The sequence below is a fragment of the Phocoena phocoena genome, chromosome 11, assembly GCF_963924675.1.
Source record: "Phocoena phocoena chromosome 11, mPhoPho1.1, whole genome shotgun sequence".
NCBI lineage: Eukaryota > Metazoa > Chordata > Mammalia > Artiodactyla > Phocoenidae > Phocoena > Phocoena phocoena.
Window position 1 is genome coordinate 45,653,327 of NC_089229.1, and position 22,432 is coordinate 45,675,758.

At 37.2% G+C, this 22,432-nt stretch overlaps 1 protein-coding gene across 1 annotated transcript in view; it reads left to right on the plus strand.

Annotated features, from left to right (window-relative positions):
• Positions 1-844: 844 nt before the first annotated feature.
• ZFC3H1 (zinc finger C3H1-type containing) overlaps positions 845-22,432 on the plus strand; it is a 48,894-nt gene continuing 27,306 nt past the window's right edge. Inside the window, exons 1-7 of the mRNA XM_065887469.1 lie at positions 845-1,442; positions 6,318-6,734; positions 13,315-13,379; positions 16,488-16,686; positions 16,966-17,189; positions 18,994-19,117; positions 21,225-21,322. Of these exons, the coding sequence (XP_065743541.1) occupies positions 845-1,442; positions 6,318-6,734; positions 13,315-13,379; positions 16,488-16,686; positions 16,966-17,189; positions 18,994-19,117; positions 21,225-21,322 (1,725 nt within the window). The remainder of the gene's footprint in view (positions 1,443-6,317; positions 6,735-13,314; positions 13,380-16,487; positions 16,687-16,965; positions 17,190-18,993; positions 19,118-21,224; positions 21,323-22,432) is intronic.

Genomic DNA, 22,432 nt, shown 5'->3' on the forward strand with positions numbered 1-22,432 from the left:
GGGCTGCTACGCTTCCTTCGGGAAGAGACTGGGCAAGCAAGGCTGGGGAAAGGCCCACCCAGCTAAGCTGAGGGAGCTAGGTGGGAAGAAAGGGTGGACGTATGTGTGCGGGGAGGGGGGGTGTCAGCCTTCCCTTTCTCTTTATTAATATGGCGGACTTGAGCCACAGGAGCCGACAGTCCTGGAGCTCTAGTTCCCTTCGTTTGCCTTCACCAACATGGCGGACGCACCCCGTCCTCTCTCAGGCTCCCAAAAGGGAGTAGGACTACTGCTTCTCTTCAGCAGCTGTCCTCCGAGCAATTAAAAAGACGACGTGTGTCCCTCCCATCCCCCCATCACTCTGAAACTCTCACGGCCCAGATTAAGAACGGGCCCGCCTACCCCGCCACGCACCCAGAAACCCCAAAGCAGCGTCTGGAGTGGGGACGGGCCTCAGACTGGAAGGACAAACTCTAAGCGAGAGCCAAAAAAAAAAGACTACAACTCCCAGTGAGAATCGCGTTGTCCTAATTATTATCGCGTGAACTGGGAGCCTTGTTTCCTGCGTGCCGCAGGAAGTGACGTCACGAGCAGAGCCACTTCCAGAGCTCTCTTCTCGCGAGGCGGAAGAGCCCAGATCGCGGAGGAGCAAGGGGGCGCTAGGGCAGGGAAGTGGGTTGCGACGGTCCGGCGAGAAAGAGCTGGGGTGCGGGGAAGTTGGGGAGCAGAGCCCGCTAGGTGAGCAAGTAGGGTAAGGCCGCACCGACCGGGTCCGTTGAGAAAGAAGGAAACTGAGCAGGAAGGCAGCTGACGGGCGGATCCCCGGACAGGGCGCTAAGGTTGTGTGGAACGCGCTGCTCCCGGGATGGCGACTGCAGATACTCCGGCCCCGGCCTCCAGTGGCCTCTCGCCCAAGGAAGAAGGGGAGCTTGAAGATGGGGAGATCAGCGACGACGATAATAACAGCCAGGTACGGAGCCGGAGCAGCAGCACCAGCAGTGGCGGCGGGCTGTTACCGTACCCGCGGCGAAGGCCTCCTCACCCGGCCCGGGGCGGTGGATCCGGCGGAGGCGGTGGCTCCTCCTCGTCGTCGTCCTCTTCTCAGCAGCAGCTGAGGAATTTTTCACGCTCGCGGCACGCGTCGGAGCGGGGCCACCTCAGGGGACACAGCAGCTACCGACCCAAAGAGCCGTTCCGGTCTCACCCGCCCTCCGTGCGGATGCCTTCGAGCTCACTGTCCGAAAGCAGCCCCCGACCGTCCTTTTGGGAACGGAGCCACATCGCCTTGGACCGTTTCCGTTTTCGAGGCAGGCCTTACCGGGGTGGGAGTCGCTGGAGTCGGGGGCGAGGAGGGGGTGAGCGAGGAGGCAAGCCGGGGGGCAGACCTCCTCTGGGAGGAGGAGCTGGATCCGGATTCGGCAGCAGTCAGAGCTGGCGAGAGCCCTCTCCACCTCGGAAGAGTTGTATCCTTAACGTGGCGGTCTGCCCTGGGTGTGTCACTGAAGTTCCCTTTAGCGTCTTGTCAGATTTGTGAGATGAGTAACTTTTCGGAACCGTCAGAACCGCTTGTTTTCACTGTGCCAGTATACTTAACGTAGGCGGTTCTTTGGTAATCCCCACCCATGTGTCAAACTGTAGCGTTATTTCTTAAAATTGCTTTATTGGGTGTATTGCTTTTTAACATGAACGTGTTATGGATGGGGGCCAAACTGGTGGAATCTGAGACAGTGTAAAATCAGATTTGCAGTATTACATCAGAAGCCCAAGTTTCATTAGCCTTTGTTTTTGCTAGTACAGGAACTTTGTTATGTGAAGTTCCCTTAGATTGTTAAGAGGGAGAAAAAAAATATTGGCCATAAAAAGTTTGGGGAATACTGTTGCTTATTTCATATTGCAGTGTCACATTGAAAATTGTGAGGTTTCATCGTTCATAATCCTACTGGTTTTATTTGTGATTCTGTTTCTGCCTTTCTTGATTTACTCTTACACACTGCCGCTTTTTTAAAGTTAAAAAAAAAAAGAACTGGTATATTCCTTGTCAACTCAAATTCAGAGGTTTGAAATTCACATATCTTTGGGGGAAACTTTACCTCCTTAACTTTTCTATTTATTATGTTCACATTTTGGACATTTTATAACTCTTACTGCTGACAAATGTGGGCTAGATAGAAAATGAAACTTAACAGCATTTTTATTTTAATATATTGGAAACTATGGGGTTTATGGGAAGGTGGAATCTATGGAGAGGTTAAGAAGGAAAATAGCAAAATAATATGGTTTTTGTCCCCTTTAATCTTATAGCTATCATAAACATTCCTGAGTTTACTCATCTGAGGGTTTGCCATTTTAAGATGTGTTTGTAGAACTATGTCTTAAAAAACTTTTTTTTTTAATTGAAATATAGTTAATTTACAACGTGTGTTTCAAGTGTACAGAAAAGTGATTCAGTTATTATATAGTATTATAATTTATTGTAGTAATGTAATATATACTTTTTCAGATTTTTTGTAGAACTGTGTCTTGACATATTCCATGATAACTGCATAAAAATAGTTTACTTAGAACATTTATTACTGGTTGTAATTTCCATGGTGTAATGATTTTTTAATATATTCATTATATATAAAACTTATATATAAAGACATGAGTTTGGGAGACACTCAACATTTTTTTCACAGAATACTTAGGACCAAACTGTCTTCCCCAGATGTCGGGATCGGAAGGGGACCAGAAATGTAGGTTTAGGTAAGAAGTAGGAGCTTCTGGTGCTACTGCTCTGAAAAAACTTCTACAATCAAAAGTTGGGTTAGGAGCACTCCAGGATTGTTTCAGAAAAAAAATCATGTAGGTATTTAACTTTTAAAAAGAGGAATGCTCTTTCAATAAAGTTAGAAAACCTCTGCCCAAGATATTTTTTTAACCAAGGATTTGTTCATTGTCAATTCTGAGCCTAAAAATGGAAAGGCTATTTAAGTACAAATATGTAAATTTTTTAAGAATACAAAGATGTAACTTTTAATTTGTGTTGGAGAGGCAAATGTAAATAATTATAGTTCAATGTAAAAAGTTCAAATTCAGGTATGTAAAAAGTACTATGGGAGCTTAAAGTTTTTTCTTATTTTATATTAGAGTAGGAAGTGGTACGTGGACTTGCCTACTTCCTGCCTTTGCCTTCTTTCTGTCCATTCATTCAATACCTCTACCACATACCTTTATTAATTGTTAATCTTATATGTTCTTTTTAATGAACAGGCACATGATGTTGTGAAACAAGTACGGGAAAAATATCCAGTTTGATTTCTGTAGTAACTTATCAGAAATGAGCTCTCTTGCTGTTTTTCTTTTCACAGATGCTGCACTTAAGGATGATTGTTTTGATCTTCTGCTCATTGTTTTCCTTGTGAAGTATCACTAATCCATCCTAGAGGTGGTATTCTTTATAAGAATTTGTGAAGGAAAACATAGCTCCCAGCCACTGTTGTGTAATGTGAGCAAACAAAATTTGTAATACAAAATTTTGTTAATTCAAATTCCTTTAATACCATGATTGTACTAAGTTTAATTCATATTTCTACTGTATGATTGTAATAATGACATTTTACAAATATTGCATTAAGAAAGAATAAGGATTATTCTGTGACTCACTTCCATAATCTAGAAGTGAGGTAGCATGAATGCAGGTGGGTTTTTGTTTTTAAAACTTTTTTTTTTCTGTAATAATTAAGGTATGCTAGATGCAGCTTTAAAGAAATAGAATAACCATTATTCTATTTAGATTCTATTTAGATTCTATTTTACTTAGATCCATATTCTATTTAGATATTAGATTCTATCAGAATCTAATACACCAAATAGATTCTATTGCAGTAGTTATTTTCATTCTCATTCATTTTTAATTTTCCTTAGTGAGAGACACTTTGTCAGTCAATCTTAGCATATATCTCCTTTGGATGGCTGCTGATTTAAACTTTCAAATCTGATCAGAGCTAACATAATGAGTCCAGTGTCTCATCAGTAGAAAGTCATTCCAGTTTCACCTGCAATTGTAAAGGTTGAATGGCAGTTCTTTTTTTAAACCAGGTTTCAGTTAGAAATTGCATCTTGACCAATTTCAAATTAAATCTTTTAAGTGCTGGTATCATCGTAGCTGTTCTGCATAGACAGAAGTAGGAGATTTCATTTAGCCTTGAAGGAGATTAATTAGTCATAGCTCAGTTGCTTCTCATTTTTCTGTCCTTTAGTTATTTTATTTTTTTGTTAGCGTATTGAATCTTTTCCCTTTGTGAATGTTTCCAAGGACTCTAGTCATATATATTTTTTTAAGTTACTGTAGCTACATTGGAAAAGTGAGATGTAAATGTAGATAATTACATAGTTTATGTACAGAGAGTATGTAATGGTGGGGTGGGGGAGCAGGTAATTGCCCGACTTCACATAGTGGGTGATATTTGAATTGGGGTCAATTTGAAGAACAGAAGAACCTAGACACAAAGCTATGCATAAATTGTGATAAACATGGAAGAGGTGAGATTGGAAAGGAATCATGAAAGCATTATATGCCATTTTAAGGATTTTGGGCTCTATTCTTAGATTAAAACAAGGGATGAGATCTGATCAGATTTGTGTTCTAGAAAGATTAGTCTACCAATAGGATGGAGAATGGCTTGTGGGAGATAGAACTCTAAATGGCTATCACCAGCCAAAACTATGGGAGTGCATTAGAACGCTCAAAATTGAAAGACTAAGTAGAGCTCACTGGCGAGCACCATTTTTGCAGTAGTTGGAAGAGAAAGGAGTCATGAAGACTTACAGGCAAAAAAAAAAAAAAAAAAAAAAGGAAACAAAGGGAGAGTAGAGTTACAGAAGCTAAGAGAGAAGTAGTTTACAGTGTTTAGTGCTGCAGAGAAGTCAGGGTGGATAAACTCAGCCAGCAGAAGCCAGATTCCATTTGGTGGAGGAGTAAGACAGGTAATAAGAAACTAGTATTGTTTCAAGAAACTGAGCTCTGAAGAGATCAGAGAAACAGGTTTACTAGAACAGTTTTGCTGCAGAACTGTTAGAGATTTTCAATTGTAGTGCTCATTTAGTTTCTAAAATATTTGGTGGTAATTCCCATTCTTAAATTGGTCATTAGGGAAGTTTAAAAATATTTGGGGCTTCCCTGGTGGCGCAGTGGTTGGGAGTCCGCCTGCTGATGCCGGGGACGCGAGATCGTGCCCCGGTCCGGGAGAATCCAACATGCCGCGGAGCGTCTGGGCCCGTGAGCCGTGGCCGCGGAGCCTGCGCGTCCGGAGCCTGTGCTCCGCGGCGGGAGAGGCCACAACAGTGAGAGGCCTGCGTACCGCAAAAAAAAAAAAAATCTTTGTAGATTGCTTTTCCATTAAGTTGTTACACAGAGAAGAAACTATTTAGGGAACTGTAATGTTATATCGTAGCGAATTTAATGATCTATAAATGACATATTAAAACCACTACTTGTCTTTTGTTAATTTCTAGGCTGGAGAAGTGAGGTGGAACAGTTCTCATATGTATGAATTAATTTGAATAAAAATTGTAGTTTGGAACCTTGTAGCCATTTCCAACCAAGAAGTTAAGTTTTATGTATCACTATGTTAGAGAAGAAAAAAAACAAAAGTAATTGGTTTTAGATATCCTTTTCTTCAGGGGAAAATTAGAAGATATATTTTGAATACAACTTAAGTGGTTTTTTTTTATTATTTAACTGCCTTCATTGTCTTAGTTATGTATATGTTGGATGTTAGTATACTTGATGAGCTCTGTACTTGTTATCTGTTAGGTTTTAATACAGTGTTTCTTATTCATAACTTAGTCTTAACTATTGTCAGTGTTAATTTTTTATCTCTTTTTAAAAATTTGAGACATGACGAGAAACTAATTAGAAAGAAAAAACGTTTTCTTCTGATTATCTGAAGTGTAAATTATCCACATCTGTGACAAACCATTCAGTTTCTCCCCTCTTCCTTCAGAAAGGAATCTCTAACATCCAGCTCATTATGGGCTTTCCTGATAACCTGCAGAAGGAAGGATGCTATAACCTAACTAGGTGTAATACCTGTGGATACAACAGGTAATAATTGACACGAGTGATTTTGTAAGTGGACTATTTATATGCATACTTGTTAATTTTAAAGTATGGGCACATAATGAAAGTGGGCATTAGCAGCACATATGTTAAATGGCATTTAGTAATTTTAAAATATCAATTCATCTTCCTTGAAAAACATGAAAAAGGGAGACAATTCATCTGTAGTCTAATGTGTTTTTGTTAAATTAACTGGAAAATTTTTGGAAACTGGTTTCCTTAATATGCTGTTCAGCTAAAAGTTTTGGAAGATCGCCATCAAGAAAACAGAATTATTCATCAAAAAGTGAAAACTGTGGGGAAGAAACTTTTGAAGATTTACTTTTGAAGTATAAGCAAATACAGTTGGAACTAGAGTGCATCAATAAGGATGAAAAACTAGCTTTGAGTAGCAAAGAGGAGAATGTGCAAGAAGATCCTAAAACACTGAACTTTGAGGACCAAACAAGCACTGATAATGTCAGTATTATAAAGGACTCAAGTAAAGAAGTAGCTCCTGAGGAGAAAACACAGGTCAAAACTTTTCAGGCATTTGAATTAAAACCACTCAGGCAAAAATTGACTTTACCAGGAGATAAGAACCGGTTGAAAAAAGTTAAAGATGGAACAAAACAGCTTTCCCTGAAATCTGACACTACTGAATCTAGTCAAGGTAATGGAATTTAAATTTTCAATTAGTGATGATATGCTTCTTCCTCTAAAGGGGTAACTAGTTATTTTGGTAGTGTACTTCATTGAAATGATTCTGGTGTTTTATCTGTGAATTCTTTTTGCAGATAGTAGATAGTCGTATTGTTGGGTGATGTCAAGTTTTGTTTCATTCTGATCTTTCACCACTTTTGGCCTTAAGTGCTGGTCAGGACTAATAATACAGTTTTTAACATAAGTGGTAGTGGGCACCTTTGTTCCTTAACTTATGGGGGATACTTTTGCCATTTACTTTTAGATATGATGTTGGCTAAGTTTTTTGTAGGAGTCCTTTATTGGGTAAAGGAGGTGTTCACCCCCACCCCAGCCCCCATTCCTTGTTTGAAATTTTCAGCATGAATGAATTTTGAAGTTTATCAAATCTTTTTTCTTCATTTATGGAGAAGAGCATCTAATTTTTCTCCTTTAATTTATTAGTGTAATGGATTATATTAATTGATTTTTGTAGTGTTAAACCACCCTTGTATGATTGGGATAAATCCAGTTAGTTCATGATATATCATTTTTATACATCATGGATTTGGTTTGTTAATTTTTTCTTTTCCTCTTTTTTGTGAATGTATGATTTATATACAGTAAAAATTTACCCATTTAACTGTATAGTTCTTTGAGTTTTGACAAATGCAAGCAGTTGGGTAACCATTGCCAGCCATCACTATCATAGAACAGTTTCATTAACTCCCACCGATTCCCTCATGCCACCAACCCTACTTGGTAACCACTGGTCTGTTTTCTGACCCTATACTTTTGCCTTTTCCAGAATGTCATATAAATGGAGTCTTGTAGAACATTGCCTTTTAACCCTAGCTGCTTTCCCTTAGCATAGTGTATTTGAGATTGATCCATGTGGTTGCTTATGTCAGTAGTTCATTTCTGTTTTATTGCTGAATGTCCCATTGTATGGCTATGCTACAGTTTGTTTATCCATTTCCCACTTCAGGGACATTTGGTTCTTCCAGTTTGGGGCAGTTACAAAACCTTCATAGATAAAGGTTTGCTAATGTTTTGTTTAGGATTTTTCACGTAGGTTCATAGTCTGTATTTTGTTCCTTCTTTTTCCTTACAAGTTTTACTATAAGGTTGTGATGCTCAGAATGAAGTTGGGGAGTGGTTTCCTCTTTGTTCTCTGGGATAGTTTTAAGGTTGGAATCATTCCTGGGATATTTGGTAGATCTTGCTGATAAAATTATCTGGGCCAGGATGGCTTTTTTTCTGGGAAGGTTTTAAACTACTGACTGTTTATGTTTTCTATTTCTGGTTAAGGCAGTTTAGGTAAACTATTTTTCTTGTAATGTGCTCGTTTCCTGTAAATTGTACAGTTTATACTAAGTTATTCTGAAGAATCTTACCTTTTTATTATCCACAGCAGTTATTAATTGTGTCTCCCATCATCTTTTAAAAATTTCCCCAGAAATAAGTCCACAGCTTTTAAAACTCATTAATTTTTAGCCTCTCTACTATTAACATCATTTGGGGCTATGAAACTTCTACTTTAGCTGCATCTCAGTTTGTCATTTGTAAACTTTTTTCATTCAGTTCTAAGTGTTTTCTAATTTTTGTTATTCTTTGGCCTGTAGGCTGTTTAGAAGTGTGTTCCAAAACACGTAGGTTTTTTAGGTGTATATTTTGTCATTGAATTCTAAGTCAATCACATTGTCAGAGAATGAGATCTATATAGTAGCAATCTTTTGACATATTTGTAGAGACTTGCTTTATTGTCTTGTATGTGATTGATTTTTGTAACTGTTGTGTGTTTGAAAGGAATGTTTGGATTGTTAGATCAAGCTTTTTTTTTTTTTTGCGGTATGCGGGCCTCTCACTGTTGTGGCCTCTCCCATTGCGGAGCACAGGCTCCAGACGCACAGGCTCCAGACACGCAGGCTCAGCGGCCATGGCTCACGGGCCCAGCCGCTCCGCAGCATGTGGGATCTTCCCGGACTGGGGCACGAACCCGTGTCCCCTGCATTGACAGGTGGACTCTCAACCACTGCGCCACCAGGGAAGCCCCTAGATCAAGCTTTTATGTTCACATCTTCCTTCTAAGATATGAACATTTTTTGATCTGCTTGATCTGTCAATTGCTGAGAGGCTTGCTAAAATCTGCCAATATGGTAGTGGATTTCTAGTTTTCAGTTTTTGCTTTAAATATTTTGAGGCTGGGGAATTGACTTATTATTCTCATTATTATGTAGTGATCTCTATCTCTAGTAATGTTTTTGCCTAAAAGACTATTTTGTCTCATGTTAATAAACACACCATCTTTCTCTTGTTAAGTATATATGCTTTGTATATCACTTTCCATCCTTTCAGTCTTTCTGTATCTTCATGTCCCAGATGTTACTTGTACATTGTATGGAGCTGGATTTCATTTGTAGTTTAACCTGACGATCTTTGTCTTTTAACAAGAACATATAGTTCACATTTTTTCATGATTACTGATATTTGTATTTATTTCCTTTTCTTTTTTTTCTGTCTTGCCCCTTTTGACTTTTTTTTTTAATACAACTTTTTTTTTTCTTTTACTCGTTTGGAAGTTAGATACAAAGTTTTTGGTCTCATTGATTCCTTTAGGAATTGTAACATGAATTCTTATCAGTGTTTAAAGTTAATCAAGTTATTTACCCTTTCCTTGATATACAAGGACCAGTATTTGCCTACCTTTGCCCATGTATTTAACACTTTCTTGGCTCACTCTTCCTTCTATGTCTAGAATCACTTATGCTTAAAATACATTTTTAAGAATTTCCTTTAGTTTGTGTCTGCTATATGAAAAACTTATTTCTGTTTATCCTATTTTAAAGACAATTTTCTTAGGTTTAGAATTCTAGATTAGTTAATTATATTCTCAGTATATTGAAGATATTTTCTGGCTTCCATTGTTGATTTTGAAAAGTCAGCTATCAATCTTTTTTTTTTAATAAAACATTTTTAAAATTTTATTTATTTTTGGCTGTGTTGGGTCTTTGTTGCTGTGCGCAGGCTTTCTCTAGTTGGCGAGAGGGGGCTACTCTTCGTTGCAGTGCGCGGGCTTCTCCTTACGGTGGCTTCTCTTGTTGCAGGACACAGGCTCTAGGCGCGCGGGCTTCAGTAGTTGCAGCATGCGGGCTCAGTAGTTGTGGCTTGTGGGCTCTAGAGCACAGGCTCAGTAGTTGTAGCACACGGGCTTAGTTGCTCTGCGGCATGTGGGATCTTCCCAGACCAGGGATTGAACCCGTGTCCCCTGCATTGGCAGGGGATTCTTAACCACTCTGCCACCAGGGAAGCCCAACTTCTGTCTTTTCAACTAGACTTCCGGAAAGGCTAATCTACGCTGACTCCTTTCAGTTCACCTGTCATTCCTTCTTAACTCAATGTAGTTTGCTTTTCTGACCCTACCAGAATACTGAAACTACTCATGGCACAGTTACTTTGACCTAATTGCAAAATTCATTTTTCATTTTCATTCCTTTTTTATTTCATTCTTCCATTTATGCAAAATTTAGTTGAGCACTTTATTCCAGCCTCTTGGAAGTACATCAGTGGAAAATAGACAGTCATTTATGCCTTTATGGGCTTGCATTTTAAGAAGAGGAGACAGTAAATATGATGAGTAAATAACAGTTGTAGAGAGAGAAAAAGCATAGCAGTAAGTAAGTTAGGATGGAGATAGTGGGTATAGGCTGCAGTATTAATGGGTGATCAGGAGAGGCCTGAATTTGAAGGTGAGATTTAAACAAAGGCTTTGAAGACGGTGGGGGAATAGCCAAATGGGGGAAATAGGTTTCTAGGCAAAGAGAATAAATAGCTAGAGCATTGATTTTCTAACTGTGGTCCTTGGACCTTCTTTACCTGGGAACTTGATAGAAATGCAAATTCTTAAGCCCTACCCCAGATCTACTAAATTGGAAACTCTGGAAATGGGGCCCAGCAATCTGTATTTAAGAAGCCCTCTTGTTGATTCTGATACTTGATAAAGTTTGAGAATCACTGAACTAGAGTAATGACCCTTAGGCAGAAGGGTACTGGCATATTTGTGGAATAACAGGAAAACCAGTGCCACTAAAGAAGAGAGAGTGATGGGGAATGAGTAGTGGGAGAGAAGAGGTCAGAGATAATGAGTTGGGACAGATCATGTAGTATTTTGTAAGATGGTTTTTATTCTGAGTGAAATAGGAGCTGTTGCAGGGTTTTGAGCAAAGGATTGGCATAATTTGTTTTAAATTCTCAAAGGATCACTGCTGCTATGTTGAGAGTATCCTGTAGGGAGTAGACACATCTGTTATATTCAGTGATGTTTTTCTCACTAATCCTGAAATTTGGGGATTTCTGTGCTACTGTACATATCAGTAGTTTCTTGCAACTTTCTGATTTTCCTTTTTTAAAAAAAAATACTTTTCCTATGTAACTTCTTAACTGTTGATGTACTCACTGTTCTCTTCTCCTTGGGTGTTCTCAGTTATTATGGTTTTAGCTACCACCTATATCCTGACTGTCTCTAGCTCAGTTTAGAATTTCAGGTAATAATTTAAAAAATACTGCATGACTGCACAAGACCAATTTTCATTTCGGAAGTATTGAGTAAGAATTGAAATAGAAATATTTTTATAGAGATCCATGATAGTGGTACGACAGAAGGACCAAACTACATGTTTGGTCAATTAAATCATAACCTGCTTTTATTAATCTTTGTGTAAAGTTAGATTTATGGTCTGAAATTTACGGTTTGTGCTTGTTTTTCAGGTGACATTGTGTTCATTAGGTAGCTGCCAGCTTAGTGGATAGTTGCCTCTATGCTCCCTTAAAGGGAGGTGCTGCCATCTTTTATAGACGAAAGAGAGCCTCATCAACTAATAAACTCTCATGACTAATGACTCATAGTATAGGAGAAAAGTTCTTTGTACATTTATTGTGGAAAGTCTGTCTTTATTTTTTTTCTTTGTTCATTTTTGTCTAATAGTTATTACTGTTCTCTTATTCTTTGAAGTATGGTCAGTTTTGTTATAAGGTGACATGCATTCCTGGAAATCACTACACTGCAGAATTGCACAATAAAAGGCACAGGGCTAGGGGCAAATGGTGTTAGGGAAAACAACACTCAAAAACCTTGTCAGTGGCACATGAAAAAAGATTGGAATCTAATAAAAACAGTAATGCAGGTTTACACATTAAATGGGTAAAAATGCTTGAAATACTACAATAAATATGTCACTTTACCTTGGAAAAGACCTAAAATGCGCTTGTGGAAGTAGATCTGCAGCTTATGAGTTACTGTGAAGTAGAGCAAGGGAGGTTATTTGAAATTGGACAGTAAGTTGCAACACCAGATGGGGATGGGTGTGCATATACAGTGAACTGAAGTAGCTGGTAAATTGATCACCATGCGTGGGATTTGTATATTCCTACATGGATCACCTGGGTGCAGCTTTCTGCATTCTCTTAGTGTTTCTTGGATGCAAATTGTACATAAGCAAATGTGAAATTTGTGTTGTCCTCAGATTATTTTCTAATATATCAATCATGTTGCAACAAATTCATATTTCCAAAACAAGCCTTATGGCAGAACTGACCTAACTCAAAGTTTGGTGATTGCCTTCCATTTACTTTTGCTAGGTACTTGATATAATAATTTTTCTGTGTATTGAATAAGTTGCCTATTCTTTTATCAGTAGGTCTTGAGCAATCAAATTAGGATATTTGGAATACTGGTAGTGGTATTATGGAAAAAAAAACTAGGCTTGGAGTTTAGACTTAGTTTGAATCCTAGCTTTGCAAATTTATTTGTGTCATCTTGAGAAAAGATTTTCATAGTTTTTAACTTAATCTGTTTTAGCTATGAAAGTGCCTCTCTCAGTACTATTATATATGTACTGTAACTTTACTGTGTAATTTGTAGAGCTGTCATAGATTAGGTAATATATAAATAAGATTTTGTAATAGCTTAATCAGAAATCTGGGCCCAAGGCTAGAATTCTGGAAAATGTGTGGAAGGACTTAATTTGGTTGATACTTAACCTACTTCTGTTGATGCTTTTCTGCATAAATAGAGAACATTTCTTTTTTTTTCTACTTTTTGGCCAAGTCCCGAAGACATTTCTTTAATGAATAAATCCAGTACAATCTCTAAATGTTGAATTCATTTCAACTTTTGAGGTCTGAATTAATCATCACATATTCTTTTCTGTGTATTATCTATTCAGTAATGAAGCTTTGTTTCTTGTCTATCTGCTGTGTAAATTCTGTTCTTATTTGAAATAATTATTTTTAGTTCAGAAGTCATTCTTACCATAGTGCAGTTTTAATTTATAATTTAATATTTTGAATTGTTTTTGCATTATAACTTTCAGAAATGAGGCTGATGTGGAAAGTTTGTTCAGATTTTCATTCTCTCTAACAACATTCTTTCCTTTTGGTTGAGAGATTGAGAAAATGAGACCCTTTAATGAGACCGTTTAAAATAAATACTAGTAAATATCATGTAGCATTTTATTTTAAATTGATTGTGGCAACCTTTTAAAGCATTCAGAGTATGCTGTTTTATTTTAAAGGATTAGAAGATAAGGAACAAAATTTAACGAGAAGAATTAGTGCCTCAGATATTCTATCTGAAAAGGTAAGATACTGCTTTGTGAGATTGGATATCTCTATAAGACTGATTCTTGCACTGCTTTACTCTGTTCTTTTGAAAGGGAAATTCTGTCTTGTTTTTCACCATTGCTATACCTTCATTTGGATATAAGCCTTAAAGATAAGAAAATCTGGAGAGACATCTTGGAGTATCTCCACTGAGTTCAATTAGATTACATTTAATTTAATTGAAATGTTATATGTATCTATAGATAATGTTTTTGCTTTTTTTTTTTTTTTTTTGTGGTATGCGGGCCTTTCACTGTTGTGGCCCCTCCTGTTGCAGAGCACAGGCTCCGGACACAGGCTCAGCGGCCATGGCTCACGGGGCCCAGGCGCTCCGCGGCATATGGGATCTTCCTGGACCGGGGCACGAACCCGTGTCCCCTGCATCGACAGGCAGACTCTCAACCACTGCGCCACCAGGGAAGCCCTGCTTTTTTGGATTTTGAAACTTCTCATTTTCCTCCACAGATTTTCTTTTCCTAATTTTGGGGGATTATGCTGTGTGAGAAAGCTTTGGAGTTAGACAAACCTTGACCTGGTATCCAATTCTAGCTCCTCTTATTAGCTGAGTGATCCTTGTGTAAGCTGTTTAGCCTTTGCTTGCCTCTGTTTTCTTTTCTACAAAATGAGTTTAATGTCATCTGTTCTCTGGGTTGTTGTGAGGTTCAGCAGGATAAAGTACAAGAGCATCAAGCACTGTGTTCGACGTGTAATAGGTACTCACTGGCCCAAGCCTTTTGTTTGTTGAATTAGAGATCTGAAATATCTGCAGTTTCTTCTGTTAAGATTTCAGTTTTTTATGCTTTTTATGGGTAAACTGAAATGATGCAAAGAGCCTAGAAGCTTTAGGAAAGAGAGGGTCCTGAATTTAAGGATGATAATATAATAGATACACATGCGTGTGCACATACACGTGCGTGCATTTATATGTGTATGGTGTTGAATAACTCTGTAAGGTAGGTTGACATCTCTTTTACAGATGAACTAAGATTCATGTGCATAGATCAAGTGACTTGCCTAAAGTTACATAGGACTTAGGCGTCAGAACAAGGAGTTTGAATGAGGCTCAGTGCTCTTGCTGATCAAGTAGCTGCTTTAAGTAGCATATAGTTGAATGACAGAATCAGTGGTCTCTTTCATTCCAGAAGGGTTAGTAGCAAAAGATAATCAAAGCCTTTTAAGTCTCAGTGGAACAGTAATGATAGCTTTATTTTACTTAAACTCTGATTAGCACTGTCCAATAGAATTTTCTCCAATAATGGAAATGTTCTATACCTGCACTCTCCAATATGGTAGCTATTAGCTACATGTGGCTATTAAGCACTTGGAATGTGACTAGTGTGGCTGAGGAAATAAAGTTGTTATTCAATTTTAGCTGAATTTAAATAGCCATACATGGCTTTTTGGTCCCATTTTTGAATAGCATCGCTGTAGGTCTTCAGTACCAAGCAGTAGAATTTGATATGTTTAAGTGACTTGGAGTAAAAAAGACTCATGATAATTTTTAAGCTCATTTGTTACATGTATTTCCCAAAAAAGGAAAGAGTAACTGTATCCTGGCTTGGGTAAACTGAAGTACTGAAAAATGTGTTGGTAGTTTAATTAGAGATTTATAATAGTCTATATAAGGTTAAACTACTAGGTAGGATCCACTGTTTTTTTTTTTATGTTTAAGAATTAAATAATTTATTGGATTTTAAAAATGTAATTACAATTCACCTATAAGGGAAAGTTACTAGGTAAGCGGGCCTTAACCTTCTTGAGTCTTAGCCTCTTTTGAGTCGCCCCTCCTTTTCCATATATGCACATAAAGGAAAAACATATACAGCTTTGTATTTAACTTCAAGGAGTGGGGATGCCAAAGGACTCCTTATCTCCCTCCCACTAAAGTCTCATGGACTCCAAATTAGAACCTCTGCTTAGGTTGCCTGACATTTTCAGTTATATTTTAGCTAAAGTGTACAGAATAGAATAATTTTAAAAATTAACTCAAAAAAAGTAGAGTGAAAAAATTAAGAAGTCACTTCAATTGAAAAAAAGTTCTCATACATTTGTTCCTAAACTGTTTTCCTGTTTTAGCTTCCCTGAAGAAGTCTTGGGTGTTCAAAATATTTTCAATATTCAGATAAATATCTGTAGCTTTAGAACATGGAATGCTCTAATATAAGCAAATCTTTACATATTTTTTCCTTTAAAACTGATTTAAAGGGGGCTTCCCTGGTGGTGCAGTGGTTGAGAATCTGCCTGCTAATGCAGGGGACACGGGTTCGCGCCCTGGTCTGGGAGGATCCCACATGCTGCGGAGCAACTAGGCCCGTGAGCCACAACTACTGAGCCTGCGAGTCTGGAGCCTGTGCTCCGCAACAAGAGAGGCTGCGATAGTGAGAGGCCCACACACCGTGATGAAGAGTGGCCCCCGCTTGCTACAGCTAGAGAAAGCCCTCGCATAGAAACGAAGACCCAACACAGCAAAAATAAATTAATTAATTGATAAACTCCTACCCCCAACATCTTAAAAAAAAAAACAACACCATGCTTCATCAATGTCTTCTTAAAAAAAAAAACTGATTTAAAGATTTATAAAAGATTTATAAAATATACATTTTAAAAAGTTTGCAAATTTGTATCTTGACATTCACTGTGCCTGTTCTGTGTAGTACTTGTAAGGCTAGTACAAGTACACATGATTATGGAACTACTTCGTTCTTCATTCCTTACCTCCCCTGGGTTGATTTCTTCTTGCATTCACTGCCATCAGATTTCTACTCCTGTTTGGGAGGCAGTTAAATGCCAATCTCTAACCCTTAACTTTTTTTTTTCATCATCAGTTGTACTCTCCCCTTCTAACCCTTCATACTTACATATACACACATACCCTCTACAGATTGATCTTCTGTTTGTATTACAGGGACTGAATTAGAGTATAGGGCTATGGTAAGTTATTCAGTTTCCTTATTTTATTTGTATTAATATTTACCATTTAAGTATTTGCCTTAAAACTAACTGATCTTATAAAAGATTTGACTTTGTAATATGTTTAAAGTCAAGTAATAGAATTTTTAAATGGCAACTGTTTCTTTTTTTAAAGAAGCTTGGTGAAGATGAAGAGGAGCTATCTGAATTGCAGCTTCGTCTTTTGGCTCTTCAGTCAGCCAGTAAAAAATGGCAACAAAAAGAACAGCAGGTGATGAAAGAAAGCAAAGAAAAGCTGACTAAGATGAAAACTGTACAGCAAAAAGTTAAAACCAGTACCAAAACACATTCGGCCAAAAAAGTTAGCACTACAGGTGATCATTTCTTTTTTTTTTTTTCAAATAGGTGATCATTTCTGTTAAATTCTTTTAATTGATTTCCTATATCAGTATGGTTTTTAGATTTTAATTCAGAAAGTTTTGAGCTGAGAATTATATCCTGACTAAAGTATTATCGTATATAAATGAACTTAGAGGAGCAGCTGTATATATGACTTAATAATGAAAAAAATTGTTAAAGCTCTTATTTTCTTTTATCTTCTAGAAAATTCTAACTCTAATAGATACTGATGTTTCTGTATTTTTTATTTAAAGCTAAACAAGCATTGAGGAAGCAGCAAACAAAGGCATGGAAGAAACTACAACAACAAAAAGAACAGGAAAGACAGAAAGAAGAGGATCAACGGAAACAAGCTGAAGAAGAAGAGAGAAGGAAAAGAGAAGAAGAAATCAGAAAAATTCGAGATCTCTCAAATCAGGAAGAGCAATACAATCGATTCATGAAATTGGTTGGTGGAAAGAGGCGATCAAGGAGTAAAGTAAGGAGTTCAAAAATACAAAATCAAAATATTACTCAAATTTAACTGTCCTTATAGTCTTATTTCATAAATTCAGTCAACTAAGAAAAAGTATTACGTTCTTTTGTTTGATAGAGCTCATTATATAAATAACTCTTGGGAAGAAGGGAAGGTAGGTTATAATTGAGAATGAGTCGTTTTTATAGTTATAGATATTAGAAATAAACGAAATGAAAGGCTAATATAATATTATGGTTAGAAAAGCTTCCTTTTGACTTTTTTGTCATTTTCTGTTTAGAAGAAAGTAGCATTACTGAGTTGTAGTGAGGACTTATTCTTAAAATGACTGTTTCCTATTAGTTTTCCATTTTTTAGTAATGTAGAATTAGAAGTGTGTCATGATTAATTGATATGGACTTTTTTGGTTTTTTTTTTTGGCGGTACGCAGGCCTCTCCCGTCGCGGAGCACAGGCTCCGGACGCACAGGCTCAGTGGCCATGGCTCACGGGCCCAGCCACTCCGTGGCATGTGGGATCTTCCTGGACCAGGGCTTGAACCCGTGTCCCCTGCATCGGCAGGTGGACTCCCAACCACTGCGCCACCAGGGAAGCCCGATATGGACTATTTTAAAGAAAGTTAAATCGTCATATAGTAATAGCGTTAGTGCATGTGACTTTAGTTATCAAGCATTTATGAGCCTTTATTATGTATAAGTCATTGATAATGACTAAATCATTGTCTTTTATGGATGGTGTTAGGAAGTAAACTGGAGATTTAATACTGATCTACTGCTATTAGCAGTGACAAATTTCAGAATTCTGAGCTTTAATAATACACTCACGAGTGTAGTCTCATACACTCGTGGGTGTATTATTAAAGAATAGCGGGATATTAAAGAATAAGAGCTATTTAATTGTAGCAAGTCAAGAGTTAGGTTTGCTTAAGTAAGGAATATATAAGTATTCATACTTTGAACTTCCAGAAAGCACTTTGATAGAATCTTTTTTTAGAGAAGTATTGTATTAATAGTTGTATGTTACTCTTATATCCATCTGGATAGTTTTTTTTTGCGGTACGCGGGCCTCTCACTGTTGTGGCCTCTCCCGTTGCGGAGCACAGGCTCTGGACACGCAGGCTCAGTGGTCATGGCTCACGGGCCCAGCTGCTCTGCGGCATGTGGGATCCTCCCGGACCGGGGCATGAACCAGTGTCCCCTGCATCGGCAGGCGGACTGTCAACCACTGCACCACCAGGGAAGCCCCAGATAGTTTTTGCTAGTTTTCAGTTTGTTATGAACTGTCTCCGAGTGGAACATTTTAAGAAGTAAAAAAAAAAAAGAAAACATACGAGCACATGACAAGAGTTTTTAGTCTTCAGTTATCATTAGTTTATTCATAACTAAAATGTTAATGGATTATTTGGGCAATATTCTAAATATAGTTTTGATTACATAAAACTTGAATTCATTTATCTGATTTCTTAGCTTACAGAGAGAGGCCATTAGTATTTATGAGCTTGGGGTCATCTTATTTTCTAGAGAAATAGCTGATTATTTAGTGGCTCAGCTCACTCTGGGAGATTTCATCTGTATATATAGTACTTGCTAGTTTCATTTTCTGACAGTTGTAAAATGTCAACCACAGTGTACCTGTCATGTATGTTGAATTTCCCCAATCAGATGTGATAGGCAGTTCTAACTGGATCATCATGATTTTTGATACTGTTCTACATAAAATATAACTATAAATTGTTTTGTAATTTCTAGCCTAAGAATAGATTAAGACAGAAAATATTGTGAAACTAAAAAAAAATCTTGTGTAATTAGTCCTCAGATCCTGACCTGAGACGATCCTTAGATAAGCAACCTACTGATAGTGGAGGAGGCATTTATCAATATGATAACTATGAAGAAGTTGCTATGGATACAGATAGTGAAACCAATTCTCCAGGTATGAGCTAAACCTTAAAACATTTGCATATTCACAATTATTAAGTAGAAAATGGTCACAAAGCTACCCAAAACCTTGAAAGAAATGTGTAATGAAAGTGAGATTTGCTGGTGGGCTGTACAACCATAGACATTATTTGGTGTTATAAATAATTCAAGAGCAAACCTCAAATGTGTAATATTAACCTTTATTTCTAAGTATTTCTTTCTATATAGCATTTTAATAAGAAGGCAGTGTTTTACTGTTAACTATGTGATCTAAAAAGTGAAGATTGTGGGAAAGGTGAGAACACTGTTTTAAAAAACAAATAAACCTTTGCTTTCTTAATATCTTTGTATCTAAGGCATTCTTCGCTTTAGTTAAAAAAAAGGGGGGGATCTTTCTTGATTTTAGGCTTCCTTCCTCCTCCCACTGATGATACTCTGTAGGAATAGGGAGATGGAAAGTGATACTAGTGGTGTCTTAGGATCAGCTGGTTAGAACTGTTAGGGCTGTACCTCAGTTAGATTGCACATTTTAGGGTATAACCATCCTTGCGGGCTAGAGGCTCGCTTTAGTTGATATTCAGTGGTGATCAGCTGTGAGAGACCTGTTCTCTTACTAATTAACACACATAAGACTGAGGCAGACAACCAAATGCAGTTGGTGTTCTAGGAACTAGAATACTTACCTGCAAGGCCACATGATCAGTGTTTTTCTTCCAGTGGTCGTATTGTGAGACCAAATTAAACTAGAATTCTACTTTAGTGTGCCTAGAGAGAAGGCAAAATCTGTATGATTTGGTAATGTTAATAAAAGTGCTCATTTTCAGGTTACTGTGTTTCGGTTCATATTTAATAATCTTGTATTTTGATTTCATAGTTTAATTCTCTTTGGTCAATCTTTAATTTTCATATTTCCAGGTTCTTGGAGATGATTCATTGTAGTTCCCAAGTATTGACAATATTATTATTACTCTTTCTATAAAATAATTTTATGATCTACCCTCTTAAAAGAATTTTGTAAAAAATTATTATACAGAGAATGTACTCTACTCAATTTTGTAAATTTTACTTTTTGCCATATTCATTACAAATATTTATGTTTTTAAGAAGTAAAGTGTTCTAAAGGTCAGTGTATAGTCAAATGGCATCATTTGGGCCACAGGTCAGCCCCATATAAGGCATGTGGTTAATATCCATATTGACTTGAGAGACAACGGGGACGAAGAAGAAATTTTAGTTTTCCCTAAGGTTGTATGGTTATTGAGTAGCAAGAGTAGTCTTTGAATCTGCCAGATTTCAGTGAGTCTAAAGAAACCACTGACAGTAAAAAGTGCAATTATCAATATTTTTAGCTGCTGCCAAGGAAGAAATGCTAACAATTTAACTGAGATGCATCAGTAACTATTTCAGAATTATTAATGTTTATTTATTTATTTATTTGGCTGCGTCGGGGTCTTAGTTGCAGCATGCAAACTCTTAGTTGTGGCATGTGAGATATAGTTCCCTCACCAGGGACCAAACCTGGGCCCCCTGCATTGGGAGTCTTAGCCGCTGGACCACCAGGGAATTCCCCAGAATTATTAAAATGTGAAAAAGTGTACACTTTAATGATTAAATACAGTGGGTAATTCTTTTCATTCCTAGTCCTGTTTGCTTTCTATCCAATTTAAATAGTCCATTTCTTCACTTTTCTCCACATGAAGGGAGGAATGGAGTCACCACATCACTGTTTTCCTTTGGTTAGGACACTTTGGCAGATTTAGGGGAATTTTTTGTTTTACTATTTCTTAAAAAGTATGTTTATTTCCCAAAAAAAAAAGTGTGTTTCTAGCCTTTCCTGCTCTGTTCCCTGTTACCGCCACTAAGTGAAAAGTAGAACAAAGTAGAGAGTTTTGAGGGACTAAATATCAGCGTAAGTGGATGGCTGATTTTGTAATGATATAAGGACAATTTTAAATAGGTGGAGGTGGTCTCATGGAGGTCAAATATTTTATTGGAGATTAATAAAATCTCACTTGTACTCTACTTAGATGCAATTGTATTTCTTCAAAAATATCATAAATTTAATTTATTCCTATTGAAATATATCTATTATTAAACTCTTATAAAAAATTTTTTTACAGCTCCTTCACCAGTACAACCACCATTCTTCTCTGAATGTTCATTGGGGTATTTTTCTCCGGCACCATCTGTTTCTTTGCCTCCACCACCTCAGGTTTCTGTAAGTGAGAATTGATATGATTTCTACGAAAATTATGTAGCCTTATGTCTTTTCTAATTTGTTTTGAAAAGCTGGCCTGTAATTAATTGTTAGGTTTGTAGAGAGCGTAAAATCAAAATTGCTTATCAGAATTAATAGCTATGAAATGTATGGAATAAACAGTCGATTAGTTATTGGCAGACTATCCATTTGGTAGATTTTTTTCGTAGCTAATTTTTTTTTTAGCATCTTTATTGGGGTATAATTGCTTTACAATGGTGTGTTAGTTTCTGCTTTATAACAAAGTGAATCAGTTATACATATACATATGTTCCCATATCTCTTCCCTCTTGCGTCTCCCTCCCTCCCACCCTTCCAGGCGGTCATAGCTAATTTTTAATCTCATGTTGACTTTCTTTCAGTACTTAGTATGTTTCCTTCTTTCTTCTCTTTGTTCCTCTTTGTTCCTCAGAAAATGTATTCCAAAGCAGAGTAAGAATTATCTATTGTTTTGGATTTTTTTAGGGGGAATTGGGATTTAAGTGCATTAAGGTGCTTCTAGAAACTTTTTTCCTTTCTCCTCTTTTGATTAAATAGTTACTTTTAATTTGAAAATTCAGTAAAAGAAAAGCATTGTCTATGCAAGTTAATTTCTTTTCCCTACCTTTTGAAAGAACTGCCAGTCCCCTGTTAAAAAAAAAGAAAGAAAAAAAAAGGAAGTGGGGGATCACAAAGTAAAATTTCTTAAGTTATTTCAGATGAGAGAACCTAGAGGTCACACTGGATCTCTCATAATAGGTTAGTGGGGACCTTGCCATTTCACAGTTCCTAGGTAGATATCTGGTGTCGTCCTAGGAAGTTGAAGATGAGGGGAATATTAGAGCAGAGAGTGAGAGAGAAACATTTTTATTTTTTCTTTCTTCCTTGAATTGTTTTATATGCCAAGGGAAATACTGGAAGGTCTTTGAAGCAAAAATATGTGCAAATTCAAGGATTTGGGTAAAATTGTCTTTATAGATAATCTCGAAGAAGCCATTTCACAAGGATTTTATGAGGGTAGTGGTGATCTTCTTTACAATTAATTCTTGAGATACTCTAGACTACGCCCACCCAGAATCCCTTTGGTTCCTA